General features: G+C 46.0%; 1 protein-coding gene across 12 annotated transcripts in view; it reads right to left on the bottom strand.

The window, feature by feature from the left end:
• FAM135A (family with sequence similarity 135 member A) overlaps nt 1-12,330 on the bottom strand; it is a 325,004-nt gene that overhangs the window by 111,104 nt on the left and 201,570 nt on the right. For all 12 annotated transcript variants that reach the window (XM_063916772.1, XM_063916769.1, XM_063916771.1 and 9 more), the window contains 2 exons: nt 7,834-7,973; nt 7,683-7,753 (listed from right to left, as the gene is read on the bottom strand). In XM_063916772.1, coding sequence (XP_063772842.1) covers nt 7,683-7,753; nt 7,834-7,973 — 211 coding nt within the window. The remainder of the gene's footprint in view (nt 1-7,682; nt 7,754-7,833; nt 7,974-12,330) is intronic.

Raw genomic sequence — 12,330 nt, 5'->3', positions numbered from 1 at the left:
TTTTAGCCATAAAATATGCAAATATAATATGTCATCTATCACACTTTTGATCCACCAGAGCAGTGTTTCCCAGGCTAATGGGTAATTTAACCTTCCACGGTGACAAAAGACACACACAATATTTAAGTTTACAGAAAAGGAGCCAGCACATGCCTTTTTAGAAGGTTTCTGGTGCCAAGTAAGCAGGAAACATTAAAACAGTCTGTACTAATTACAGCAGAGATTTATATGGCTTTCCTGCAAGGCGCTGAGAGTGCAAAGCTTGGCAGACAAACAAGAAGAAATGTTCTGATCCCTTGAGGTGGAAATGAAAGAAGGTTATGTGAGATATACGCTCTTCATTACATTTTTTGGGATGTAATATGCAGAAATAATCTTTGTATAATTTTCTGCACAAATAAATACCTTCATTTATGCAGTTTTCTGGTTTGAAACCATTCATGTGCGGCACTTTTTTTTTTTTTTTGTTAACTTGAATCTGGAGAGTGGGAGGGGAGGTGGATTTAGGTAAGCTTAGATCAGAGTCTGACTCTAGCCTGGGTATTAATTTGTGGACAAGATGGGAACAAACGTGAAGACGCTAGTAAAATGACACCTTTACTAGATAACTCTTCAAGAATTATAGGGGGAAAAGGAAATGTTTTGATGTATTCACATTACTAACGTGTCCCCCTTAGGAGAGGTGCCAAGGGTGGATACAGTCAATATACTGGCTGTCAGGATCCCGACGTTCAGGAGACAGACGTCGGAATCCTGACAGCCGATGAGATACAGACGCCCAGAATCCTGATAAATGCTCGGTATTCCCACTTGGTTGGTGGGTCATGCCACCAACCGAGCGGGAATAGAACCTGTGGCGAGTGCAGCAAGTGTATTCGCTGCCAGGATTCCAGCAGACGGGATGCCGATGACGGTATAGTTGCAGTCACCATTCCTTCTGCCGGGATATCATATGTATCCCGCCATGGGTGGTCATGTAGGGAATTTACCAGGTCCCAAATAGATCGCAGTCAACCTGAGAAGTCACTTAAGCTGGCCGTGATAATCGTTTATTTGCTTCCACACACTGGAAAGCAGTTTGATTTTTCCCAACTAGTTGAACAACTATTGTTTCAGTGTAGGGAAAAAAATAAGATTTTACTTACCGATAAATCTATTTCTCATAGTCCGTAGTGGATGCTGGGGACTCCGTCAGGACCATGGGGAATAGCGGCTCCGCAGGAGACAGGGCACAAAAGCAAGCTTTTAGGATCACATGGTGTGTACTGGCTCCTCCCCCTATGACCCTCCTCCAAGCCTCAGTTAGGTAATGTGCCCGGACGAGCGTACACAATAAGGAAGGATCTTGAATCCCGGGTAAGACTCATACCAGCCACACCAATCACACCGTACAACTTGTGATTTGAACCCAGTTAACAGTATGATAACAATGAAGTAGCCTCTAAAAAAGATGGCTCACAACAATAATAACCCGATTTTTTTTTGTAACAATAACTATGTACAAGTAATGCAGACAATCCGCACTTGGGATGGGCGCCCAGCATCCACTACGGACTATGAGAAATAGATTTATCGGTAAGTAAAATCTTATTTTCTCTAACGTCCTAGTGGATGCTGGGGACTCCGTCAGGACCATGGGGATTATACCAAAGCTCCCAAACGGGCGGGAGAGTGCGGATGACTCTGCAGCACCGAATGAGAGAACTCCAGGTCCTCCTCAGCCAGGGTATCAAATTTGTAGAATTTAGCAAACGTGTTTGCCCCTGACCAAGTAGCTGCTCGGCAAAGTTGTAAAGCCGAGACCCCTCGGGCAGCCGCCCAAGATGAGCCCACCTTCCTTGTGGAATGGGCATTTACAGATTTTGGCTGTGGCAGGCCTGCCACAGAATGTGCAAGCTGAATTGTACTACAAATCCAACGAGCAATAGTCTGCTTAGAAGCAGGAGCACCCAGCTTTTTGGGTGCCTACAATATAAACAGCAAGTCAGACTTTCTGACTCCAGCCGTCCTGGAATTATATATATATATATTTTCAGGGCCCTGACAACGTCTAGCAACTTGGAGTCCTCCAAGTCCCTAGTAGCCGCAGGCACCACAATAGGTTGTTTCAGGTGAAACGCTAACACCACCTTAGGAAGAAACTGGGGACGAGTCCGCAGTTCTGCCCTGTCCGAATGGAAAATCAAATATGGGCTTTTGTAAGACAAAGCCGCCAATTTTGACAATCGCCAGGCCGAGGCCAGGGCCAACAGCATGGTCACTTTCCATGTGAGATATTTCAAATCCACATATTTGAGTGGTTCAAACCAATATGATTTGAGGAATCCCAACACTACGTTGAGATCCCACGGTGCCACTGGAGGCACACAAGGGCTGTATATGCAATACTCCCTTGACAAACGTCTGGACTTCAGGAACTGAAGCCAATTCTTTCTGGAAGAAAATCTATAGGGCCGAAACTTGAACCTTAATGGACCCCAATTTGAGGCTCATAGACACTCCTGTTTGCAGGAAGTGCAGAAATCGACCTAGTTGAAATTTTTTCGTGGGGCCTTCCTGGCCTCACCCACGCAACATATTTTTACCACATGTGGTGATAACGTTGTGCGGTCACCTCCTTCCTGTCTTTGACCAGGGTAGGTATGACCTCTTCCGGAATGCCTTTTCCCTTAGGATCCGGCGTTCAAACCGCCATGCCGTCAAACGCAGTCGCGGTAAGTCTTGGAACAGACAAGGTCCCTGCTGGAGCAGGTCCTTTCTTAAAGGCCGATGCCACGGTTCCTCTTGGAACAGACATGGTACTTGCTGAAAGCAAATCCCTTCTTAGTTCCCGAGGCCATTAGTCCTCTGTGAGCATTTCTTGAAGTTCCGGTTACCAAGTCCCTCTTGGCCAATCCGGAGCCACGAGTATAGTTCTTACTCCTCTATGTCTTATAATTCTCAATACCTTGGTTATGAGAAGCAGAGGAGGGAACACATACACCGACTGTTACACCCACGGTGTTACCAGGACGTCCACAGCTATCGCCTGAAGGTCTCGTGACCTGGCGCAATACCTGTCCCATTTTTTGTTCGGGCGGGACGCCATCATGTCCACCTTTGGTCTTTCCCAACGGTTCACAATCATGCGGAAAACTTCCCGATGAAGTTCCCACTCTCCCGGGTGGAGGTCGTGCCTGCTGAGGAAGTCTGCTTCCCAGTCGTCCACTCCCGGAATGAACACTGCTGACAGTGCTATCACATGATTTTCCGCCTAGCGAAAAATCCCTGCAGTTTTGCCACTGCCCTCCTGCTTCTTGTGCCGCCCTTTCTGTTTACGTGGGCGACTGCCGTGATGTTATCCCACTGGGTCAATACCGGCTGACCTTGAAGCAGAGGTCTTGCTAAGCTTAGAGCATTATAAATTTGCTCTTAGCTCCAGTATATTTATGTGGAGAGAATTCTCCAGACTTGATCACACTCCTTGTGTGACTGCTCCCCAGCCTCTCAGGCTGGCCTCCGTGGTCACGAGCATCCAATCCTGAATGCCGAATCTGCGGCCCTCTAGAAGATGAGCACTCTGTAATCACCACAGGAGAGACACCCTTGTCCTTGGATATAGGGTTATCCGCTGATGCATCTGAAGATGCGATCCGGACCATTTGTCCAGCAGATCCCACTGAAGAGTTCTTGCGTGAAATCTGCCGAATGGAAGCGCTTCGTAATAAGCCACCATTTTTACCAGGACTCTTGTGCAATGATGCACTGACACTTTTCCTGGTTTTAGGAGGATCCCGATTAGCTCGGATAACTCCCTGGCTTTCTCCTCTGGGAGAAATACCTTTTCCTGGACTGTGTCCAGAATCATCCCTAGGACCAGCAGACGTGTCGTCGGAACAACTGCGGTTTTGGAATATTTAGAATCCACCCGTGCTGTCGTAGAACTACTTGAGATAGTGCTACTCCGACCTCCAACTGTTCTCTGGACCTTGTTCTTATCAGGAGGTCGTCCATTTTCTTTGAAGACGAATCCTCCTTTCGGTCATTACCTTGGTAAGGACCCGGGGTGCCTTGGACAATCCAACGGCATCGTCTTGAAACTGATAGTGACAGTTCTGTACCACGAACCTGAGGTACCCTTGGTGAGAAAAGGCACATTTTGGGACATGGAGGTAAGCATCCCTGATGTCCCGGGACACCATATAGTCCCCTTGTTCTTTGCTATCACTGCTCTGAGTGACTCCATCTGGATTTGAACCCTTGTAAGTGTTCAAATTTTTCAGATTTAGAATAGGTCTCACCTAGCCTTCAGTACCACCATATAGTGTGGAGTAATACCCCTTTCCTTGTTGTCGGAGGGGTAATTTTATTATCACCTGCTGGGAATACAGCTTGTGAATTGTTTTCAATACTGCCTCCCTGTCGGAGGGAGACATTGGTACAGCAGACTACAGGAACCTGCGAGGGGGGAAACCTCTCGACATTCCAATCTGTACCCCTTGGATACTACTTGTAGGATCCAGGGGTCCTGTACGGTCCCAGCGTCATGCTGAGAACTTGGTAGAAGCGGTGGAGGGCTTCTGTTCCTGGGAATGGGCTGCCTGCTGCAGTCTTCTTCCCTTTCCTCTATCCCTGGGCAGATATGACTCTTATAGGGACGAAAGGACTGAGGCTGAAAAGACGGTGTCTTTTTCTGCAGAGATGTGACTTAGGGTAAAAAACGGTGGATTTTCCAGCAGTTGCCCTGGCCACCAGGTCCCATGGACCGACCCCAAATAACTCCTCCCCTTTATACGGCAATACATCTTTGTGCCGTTTGGAATCTGCATCACCTGACCACTGTCGTGTCCATAAACATCTTCTTGCAGATATGGACATCGCATTTACTCTTGATGCCAGAGTGCAAATATCCCTCTGCGCATCTCGCATATATAGAAATGCATCCTTTAAATGCTCTATAGTCAATAAAATACTGTCCCTGTCAAAGGTATCAATATTTTTAGTCAGGGAATCCGACCAAGCCACCTCAGCTCTGCACATCCAGGCTGAGGCGATCGCTGGTCGCAGTATAACACCAGCATGTGTGTGTATACTTTTTAGGATATTTTTCAGCCTCCTATCAGCTGGCTCCTTAAGTACGGCCCTATCCGTAGATGGTACCGCCACTTGTTCTGATAAGCGTGTGAGCGCCTTATCCACCCTGAGGGGTGTTTCCCACCGCGCCTTAACTTCTGGCGGGAAAGGGTATACCGCCAATAATTTTCTATCGGGGGAAACCCACGCATCATCACACACTTCATTTAATTTATCTGATTCAGGAAAAACTACAGGTAGTTTTTTCACCTCACACATAATACCCTTTTTTGTGGTACTTGGAGTATCAGAAATATGTAACATCTCCTTCATTGCCCTTAACGTGTGGCCCTAAAAGAAAATACGTTTGTTTCTTCACCGTCGACACTGAAATCAGTGTCCGTGTCTGGGTCTGTGTCGACCGACTGAGGTAAATGGGCATTTTACAGCCCCTGACGGTGTTTGAGACGCCTGGACAGATACTAATTTGTTCGCCGGCCCTCTCATGTCGTCAACCGGCTTGCAGCGTGTTGACATTGTCACGTAATTTCCATAAATAAGCCATCCATTCCGGTGTCGACTCCCTAGAGAGTGACATCACCATTACAGGCAATTTGCTCCGCCTCCTCACCAATATTTTCCTCATACATGTCGACACACACGTACCGACATACAGCACACACATAGGGAATGCTCTGATAGAGGACAGGACCCACTAGCCCTTTGGGGAGACAGAGGGAGAGTTTGCCAGCACACACCAAAACGCTATAATTATCCAGAGACAACCTTTATATAAGTGTTCCTCCCTTATAGCATTTTAATATATATACATATCGCCAAATCAGTGCCCCCCCCCTCTGTTTTAACCCTGTTTCTGTAGTGCAGTGCAGGGGAGAGCATGGGAGCCTTCCCACCAGCCTTTCTGTGAGGGAAAATGGCGCTGTGTGCTGAGGAGAATAGGCCCCGCCCCCTTTTCGGCGGGCTTCTTCTCCGGAGTTTTAGATATCTGGCAGGGGTTAAATACATCCATATAGCCTCAAGGGCTATATGTGATGTATTTTTCGCCATACAGGTATTATACATTGCTGCCCAGGGCGCCCCCCCCCAGCGCCCTGCACCCTCCGTGACCGCTGTGTGAAGTGTGCTGACAACAATGGCGCACAGCTGCAGTGCTGTGCGCTACCTGATGAAGACTGAGAGTCTTCTGCCGCCTGGTTCCGGACCTCTTCATCTTCAGCGTCTGCAAGGGGGGTCGGCGGCGCGGCTCCGGGACGAACCCCAGGGCGAGCCCTGTGTTCCGACTCCCTCTGGAGCTATGTCCAGTAGCCTAAGAATCCAATCCATCCTGCACGCAGGTGAGTTGAAAATCTCTCCCCTAAGTCCCTCGATGCAGTGAGCCTGTTGCCAGCAGGACTCACTGAAAATAAAGAACCTAAAAACTTTTTCTAAGTAACTCTTTAAGAGAGCCACCTAGATTGCACCCTTCTCGGCCGGGCACAAAAACCTAACTGAGGCTTGGAGGAGGGTCATAGGGGGAGGAGCCAGTACACACCATGTGATCCTAAAAGCTTGCTTTTGTGCCCTGTCTCCTGCGGAGCCGCTATTCCCCATGGTCCTGACGGAGTCCCCAGCATCCACTAGGACGTTAGAGAAAGTGGGGGACTTCCACCAAACTGAATGATTTTAACAAAAGTTGGTGGACACCCTATCCGCCCCAATCTGCTCTATACAACACCGTACAGTACAGGTTACGGTGACACTATGTACTGGCTGTAGTCATGTGCTGTCTCAGTTTGCTGGGTCTCCCCTGGAGCTTACCTGTTTTCCTATCACTGGCACGTGGTCATTGATGCAGGTAATCTGCTACAGCCCTCCAGGGGGGTTACTCTGCCAGTGTGATTGTTGGGTACTGAAGCAAGTGAGTGCAGGGGAGCGGCCTAGCCGTGCAGTGGTGCTGAGAGGGGGAGGGTGCTAATTACCCGGGCCCAGGCTGCTGAGGGGATCCAGGACCACTGCCCCAACTATCCCCCCCCCCCCACTACCTGCCTCCCACCAGTGTATACCTATAAAGGCTAGCGCCATCTTCCTAGTGATATCTTCGGGAAGATGACATATGCACGTGTGACTCTGCTGTGCCAGAGTCTTTGCTCTCTAGTGGAAATACACCATCTTCCCAAATATCAGTGGAAAGATGGCACCAGCTGGGGAAGGGTTCACTTCCTGCAAGCAAGGTAGGAATTGGGTACCCACCCCCGCAACCCCTCCTCACCCCACGCATGGTGCCCCCTGCGTAGTGCGCAATTATTTATTTTTATGGTGCCCCCTGCGTAGTGCGCAATTATTCATTTTTAAAATGCTATTATTTTTAGGGGCATGGAAATGCACCTGTTAGGCCACACACCCACATTCCTTACTGGAGTCCGGCGTGGCTCTCTACGCCCCTGTGGCCAAGTAAAAAGTAGAGAACTTACTGGGTTCAGGGGTAAAAAGGTAAGGATAACTGTTTTGTTGCATCACATTGGGAGAAAGGCATTCAAGCAAAAGATGCTAGGATCACTCAAAGCTTGAAGCTAGGTGTATGAGGACACATCTGTATGCCATCAAGCCTTACAATAACATTCTGCACTTACGAATAGTCTGTGTCTGTAAAATAGAGGTCAAGGGAAAGCTGAAACACCAGTTCATTCAAAGTCTCTTCAATCTGTAAATACAACAAATTATAATAAGTCTATGGGCAGTTCTTTCCACAAATATATAACTTAAATAAAATATGATTGCTACCTTTCTTTCATCTAGGAGCATCTTAATTTTGAAGTTCATTACATCGTTGACTGCAACCTCCTCATTCTTGTATAATATTTGAAAAATTTTACTGCAGATAACAGTATCTTGCACTAATGCTGGAAAGGCCAAGTCATCACCTAAAGTAAAAGAAAAAAACAAACAAAAAACATAATACTGAACTAATTCATATGCAAGTAAGATATGTTGTTAATAATGGAATTATATTTAAAAACACTAAGGTATTGTTTTTAAAATGCAATATTATGCTTGGTTATAGCAGTGATCACTCCCCTGGTAACTAAACAATATTGTTAACTCTATTCAACTATGCAATAGACTGCAAATATAAGACATTGTCTAGTATTAATGTGTGCAAAGGGGCTTCGCTGGAGTAGTACTGTAGGCTATTTCCAAAGTGGGTTCGGAGACCAGGTGCTACAACTGTAGTTTGGTGCGCTAAGTACTGAAATGAGTCTATAGTATAGTCACAGTATCTGGATATGCTACCACATGGACAATGTGACCATTAGAAAGTATGATAGTGGTGAAAACAGTCCACAAAATCCGTTTTTGAAAAAGGTGAAAAAAATCGTACGTAGCTCTAGGATTAAATGCTGTTTTTCAGAATTTGAAATGCCATGGGCAGTTATACTACGCTAATATACATAAATAAGCAATTGTTAACATTAACACAAACTATAAGGCAGAGGTTCTCAAACACGGGGGCAGATGTATTAACTTGGAGACGGCATAAGGAAGTGATAAACCAGTGATAAGTGCAAGGTGATAAGTGCAAGGTGATAAAGGCACCAGCCAATCAGCTCCAATATGTAAATTAACATTTAGGATCTAATTGGCTGGTGCCTTTATCACCTTGCACATATCACTGGTTTATCACTTCCTTATGCCTTCTCCAGGTTAATACATCTGCCCCACGGTCCTCAAAGCACCCTAACGGTCTAGGTTTTAAGTATATCCATGGCTCAGCACAGATGGTTTAATCAAACTGCCTGAGATACTATTAAGTCACCTGTGGCAAAGCATGGATATACTTAAAACCTGGACCGTTGGGGTGCCTTGAGGACCGCGTTTGAGAACCTCTGCTATAAGGAAAAGAGGCCTCATAAAGTAGACTTTTTTTTTTTTTTTTTTTATTAAGAGGAATATCTGTATGCAAAGGGAATTTGCTGGTGGTAAGGACATTTTGTTGTAGTTGTAGAACTAATATCTTACCTGAGAAATGTGTACATTTATGCAAACACTCTCTCTCATCACACTTTCCACGCAGTACTGTATAATCATATGAATCCCATTAATAACAATAGTCGGACAAGCTGTAAAGGAGCACTTCATGGAACACTGCAAAGGCCTGCTAGTAATTTTAGGCACATAGGGCCTGATTCAGTCAGTCACGTGCCCATCGTTGCTAATCGAGTACTGATTTTTGGTACTTGCGCATGTGCAGGACCCATTCTGCACATTCACGAATGGGTCCTGTAGCATAGGACGCAGAGCAGCTGCAGACTGTCAGCATTTTGTGAAAATGGAGGCATGTTGATTAGGTTCAGGGGGTGGGACTAGGTCAGGAATCTCCATCATAGAACGGAGATTTCCTGGCCTCAACGTTGGGCTTTGCCGTAAGCTGCACACTAGTAAGTGAGTGATCCGATGCTGCGTCCTAAGATGCAGCTTGGATTACTACTGCAGCAGGAGGCGTCTCTTTGTAACAGACGCCTCCTGCCTCATTATCATACAGCCATCTCACTGCTGTTCACAAGGAAGCAGCAGTAACAGCAACTCTAACCACATCTGAATCAGGCTCATATGGTAGGGAGCACAACATACAAAATACATTCTCACTACCTGAATGAGATGAAGAAAAGGAGTCTATGCATACTGTACTTCTCCTTCCCACACTCTCAGCACTGCAGTGACTGTTAGGCTACATTATTTTCTATGGTTTCCTACTTCACATTTTAATTAGTAATACTTATATCAGCCACATGTCAGCTTCTGTACATTCCAGAACTCCTACATTTATAAATCGAGTGTTTATATAATTGGATCACTTCTAAGGAAAGCATTAAATCGGTATCCGGTCTCCAGGTCGACCACACTTAGGTCCACCACTATTGACCTGTCGATCTAGAACATGCCGACCTAGAAACCCTGTCGACCTAGTTACTGTCAACCAATACCGGTCGACCTAGACACTGTTGACCTTCAATACCACACCCCATTGAAGCAGTCCACAAAAAATGTATTACTTTGTTATATGTACAGTACAATTTACATAACCTTGCACTATTCAGTTTTTAAAAATATTCTACACTATTACGCTCTATTTTGTATTCACTTTTTTAACCTTATTTACCAGAGTTATTCATCCACTTTTATACTGTAAATAAAGGTTATTGCAAAAAATATTACATGTTAAACCACTAAAAACTTCATGAGAAGTAAATTCATAATCATGGCTGTAGGTTACACAATGATTGTACTTTGCTCACAGGTTTGTGGCACAAAGTGTTGCTCTCTAGTATTAGTGTGCAGCACTGTCTATCCAAAGAGGCAAGCTGGGCCATCACTGGGTACAACCACTGACACACATCTTCCTGTGATAAAAGATCTCCTCACATGAGACCTCCTCTAGTACACAGGCTCTTCTAATAATAGATCTCATCACTGAGGACTACCACTAGTACAGATACTACTCTGATAATAGGTAACATCACGGGGTACCACCTCTAGTACACATGATATATCGCATCAATGTGGACTACCCCCAGCATAAAGACTTTCGTCTGATAAAAGACGTCATTGTGGATGCCCTTGTTACAGCAGACTCAATAATACTACAGGTTGAGTATCCCATATCCAAATATTCCGAAATACGGAATATTCCGAAATACTGACTTTTTTGAGTGAGATAGTGAAACCTTTGTTTTTTGATGGCTCAATGTACACAAAATAATAATTTACTTACCGATAATTCTATTTCTCATAGTCCGTAGTGGATGCTGGGGACTCCGAAAGGACCATGGGAATAGCGGCTCCGCAGGAGACTGGGCACAAAAGTAAAAGCTTTAGGACTAGCTGGTGTGCACTGGCTCCTCCCCCTATGATCCTCCTCCAAGCCTCAGTTAGGATACTGTGCCCGGACGAGCGTACACAATAAGGAAGGATTTTGAATCCCGGGTAAGACTCATACCAGCCACACCAATCACACCGTACAACCTGTGATCTGAACCCAGTTAACAGCATGATAACAGAGGAGCCTCTGAAAAGATGGCTCACAACAATAATAACCCGATTTTTGTAACTATGTACAAGTATTGCAGACAATCCGCACTTGGGATGGGCGCCCAGCATCCACTACGGACTATGAGAAATAGAATTATCGGTAAGTAAATTCTTATTTTCTCTGACGTCCTAGTGGATGCTGGGGACTCCGAAAGGACCATGGGGATTATACCAAAGCTCCCAAACGGGCGGGAGAGTGCGGATGACTCTGCAGCACCAATTGAGAGAACTCCAGGTCCTCCTCAGCCAGGGTATCAATTTTGTAGAATTTTACAAACGTATTTGCTCCTGACCAAGTAGCTGCTCGGCAAAGTTGTAAAGCCGAGACCCCTCGGGCAGCCGCCCAAGATGAGCCCATCTTCCTTGTGGAGTGGGCATTTACAGATTTTTGGCTGTGGCAGGCCTGCCACAGAATGTGCAAGCTGAATTGTACTACAAATCCAACGAGCAATAGTCTGCTTAGAAGCAGGAGCACCCAGCTTGTTGGGTGCATACAGGATAAACAGCGAGTCAGATTTTCTGACTCCAGCCGTCCTGGAAACATATATTTTCAGGGCCCTGACAACGTCTAGCAACTTGGAGTCCTCCAAGTCCCTAGTAGCCGCAGGCACCACAATAGGTTGGTTCAGGTGAAACGCTGAAACCACCTCAGGGAGAAACTGAGGACGAGTCCTCAATTCCGCCCTGTCCAAATGGAAAATCAGATAAGGGCTTTTACAGGATAAAGCCGCCAATTCTGACACGCGCCTGGCCCAGGCCAGGGCCAACAGCATGACCACCTTCCATGTGAGATATTTTAACTCCACAGATTTAAGTGGTTCAAACCAATGTGACTTTTTGGAACCCAAAAACTACATTGAGATCCCAAGGTGCCACTGGAGGCACAAAAGGAGGCTGTATATGCAGTACCCCTTTTACAACGTCAGAACTTCAGGGACTGAAGCTAGTTCTTTTTGGAAGAAAATTGACAGGGCCGAAATTTGAACCTTAATGGACCCCAATTTTAGGCCCATAGACACTCCTGTTTGCAGGAAATGTAGGAATCGACCCAGTTGAATTTCCTCCGTCGGGCCTTACTGGCCTCGCACCACGCAACATATTTTCGCCAAATGCGGTGATAATGTTTTGCGGTTACATCCTTCCTGGCTTTGATCAGGATAGGGATGACTTCATCCGGAATGCCTTTTTTCC

Source organism: Pseudophryne corroboree, chromosome 4, assembly GCF_028390025.1.
Source record: "Pseudophryne corroboree isolate aPseCor3 chromosome 4, aPseCor3.hap2, whole genome shotgun sequence".
In the NCBI taxonomy this organism is placed as follows: Eukaryota; Metazoa; Chordata; class Amphibia; order Anura; family Myobatrachidae; genus Pseudophryne; species Pseudophryne corroboree.
This window is presented reverse-complemented; position numbering and strand designations above follow the sequence as displayed.